We start from the raw sequence: 2,500 nt of genomic DNA, 5'->3' as shown, positions 1-2,500 counted from the left end.
AGATAGATAGATAGATAGATAGATAGAGAGAGAGAGCGCGAGATAGATAGATAGATAGAGAGAGCGAGAGAGCGAGAGAGAGCGAGAGAGAGGGGACAGTCATGGGGCGGGGTGGGGTTTTTCAGCAGCGCACAGCTGTGATTGACGTCTGTCTCCCGATAGGTGCCGAGCTGCAGGACGTGATGACGGGCGACGAGGGAGCCAACAGCATCACAGACGTGGTGAAGCAGCCCGCCTTCATCGCGGGGCTGGGCGGGGCATGCTGGATCGTGCTCATGGGCTTCAGCGCCTGGCTCTACTGGAGGAGGAAGAAGAGGAAGGGCCTCAGCAACTACGCAGGTACGGGAGCCCCTGGATACAGAGGCACTGCTTGTGTGATTGGGCTCACCTCAGGGGGAGTAAAACCTTTAGAGAGGGCTCTGTCTAAACAGCTGATTTAGAACTGATTTTGATTATGATTATTGTTATAGAATTTCTTTCGCCATCGCAGTAGCCATGAGATCCAAGTTCTTGATATTTTCATCAAAGTCTAATACACAAAGTCTATACGTTGTTCTGTAGATTTTTTGTTAAGACATTTAATTTAGATATTATATAGAGCCCTTTTGATTTTGAGAAAGTTAGGCACACAAGATTTCACCCATATGGGAAATCGATGTAGAGTGTAAGAAATTGATTTCTGCTTATAGTGGAGAGAAGTATGGACTTATGTACCGCCTCGGGCCTCCATGTGTAAGAAACGGGCCATTTCAAATGACCTGAAACGCAAATTCTGTGTCGCACAACGTCTGCTTCTCACGTGTGCACATAGAACCCACTCACTTATATTGAATTATGCGCTTATGTCTGGGGTAGACAAGCCCCCAGACAACCCCCCCCCCCCCAACCCTAAAACCCCTCCACCCATAGTCGAGTAGGTCTCAGCACTGAGGCTGGAGACTGAGGAGGCAATCCCTTGGGCAGGGAGGGGGGTCATGCATGCAGGGTTGTTCTGTACTCAACATAAATCACTCACATTAAAGAAGAAGCACTCCACACTTTCTGGAGCATGAACAAGAATCAAGACAAAGAAAGAGAGAGAGAGAAAAAAAAAAACATCTCTCCTTTAAGTGTGGTGTGTTGTGCTGCTTACCATAATATGTTATTTACTTACTTTATGTGCATCGACCATGAACACAATCCCATCAAAATACATGTTTTTTTGTCTCTCTCGTTCTCTCTCTCTCTCAAAACAAAGCAAAAAAAAAAAAAAAAACATCAAATGTGCTCATTTTCAAAATCCAGGCATGGGTGGTGACCCTTTTCATTGCTTGGCGACGGTGGCCCATGTTGCTCATGCATTACAGCTAAGTGCATTCCTCGGCACGGGGAGAATGTAATGCTTTGCCACTCCCCAATCTTCCCTGGGGGGTTATTACACCATGTAGCTGTGGATTAGACTCATTACAATATGTATTGCTATCATCACGCCTCAGTGGCCAGAGTGGAAACCATGGCGATTACCTAATTCTATCTCGATTCGCTCGATGTATATATATATCACCTGGGCTCTAATCCTGCTCTTCATGGTGGGGGTGGGAGCATTTTTGCCCTTCAGGTCTGTTTAATTCAGTTTCTGATTTTTCGAACGGAAAGACATTTTTTCCTTCCTTTTCTATATGCCCTGTGAGTCATGTTTACATGTCTGTCACCGATGCAGGCTGCATTGTTGGAAAGATTTTAAGAAAGCCACTAGCTGGAATCACAGGAAATGTTCTTTGTCGTACTGAAGCATTTACATGTGTTAATCTGTGTGGGCTGTCATGTGCGTGTGTGGTGTTTTAGTTCATCAATTAGAATCATCTGCCAATCATCTGCAAGTGTGTCCTGGAGTACAGGCTGAGTTGTAATGACTGTTCTTTCTTTCTTTCTTTCTTTCTCTTTGTTTCTTTCTTTCTGTCGTGTTTTGTTTTACAGTTCAATCCTTCACCTTTACTCGCGCAGGTACTGGCCATTTGTCCCGTCCATTCACTCAAACGCTTTCCAGATAGAGTCTAACTCTGGGTCAGATCCGGCCCTGTTCTGGCCTAGATCAGGCTCGCATCAGTCTCAGAGTCAGTCGCTATCTGGTCTCTCTCTCTGTCTCTCTGTCTCTCTCTCTCTTTCTCTCTCTCTCTCTCTGTCTCTCTCTACCTCTGTCTCTCTCTCTCTCTCTCTCTCTCTCTCTCTCTCTGTCTCTCTCTCTCTCTCTCTGTCTCTGTCTCTATCTCTCTGTCTCTGTCTCTGTCTCTGTCTCTATCTCTCTATCTCTCTCATTTTCTCTCTGTCTCTCTCTCTCTCTCTGTCTCTCTCTCTGTCTCTCTCTCTCTCTCTCTCTGTGTATCTCTCTCTCTCTCCCTTGCATTACTTATGCTAGAGAGAAACAGCACATTAAATGTCAGCTGTGTTTTACTCCAGTTAGTCCTTTCATATATTGAGGAACAAGTGCGGTTGCGTTGTTCTAAGTGTAACCTTGTGCTCT

At 45.4% G+C, this 2,500-nt stretch overlaps 1 protein-coding gene across 9 annotated transcripts in view; it reads left to right on the top strand.

Annotated features, from left to right (window-relative positions):
• Nucleotides 1–2,500, top strand: part of LOC105901021 (roundabout homolog 2-like) — a 174,538-nt gene that overhangs the window by 153,488 nt on the left and 18,550 nt on the right. For 6 of the 9 annotated variants that reach the window (XM_031571834.2, XM_031571829.2, XM_031571830.2 and 3 more), the window contains 2 exons: nt 163–339; nt 1,957–1,983. In XM_031571834.2, coding sequence (XP_031427694.1) covers nt 163–339; nt 1,957–1,983 — 204 coding nt within the window. The remainder of the gene's footprint in view (nt 1–162; nt 340–1,956; nt 1,984–2,500) is intronic. The other 3 variants (XM_031571831.2, XM_031571836.2, XM_031571835.2) reach the window with 1 other exon arrangement.

This window comes from Clupea harengus, chromosome 8 (assembly GCF_900700415.2).
Source record: "Clupea harengus chromosome 8, Ch_v2.0.2, whole genome shotgun sequence".
Classification (NCBI taxonomy): domain Eukaryota; kingdom Metazoa; phylum Chordata; class Actinopteri; order Clupeiformes; family Clupeidae; genus Clupea; species Clupea harengus.
The sequence above is the reverse complement of the archived record's forward strand: the minus strand, read 5'-3'. Positions and strand labels throughout refer to the sequence as shown.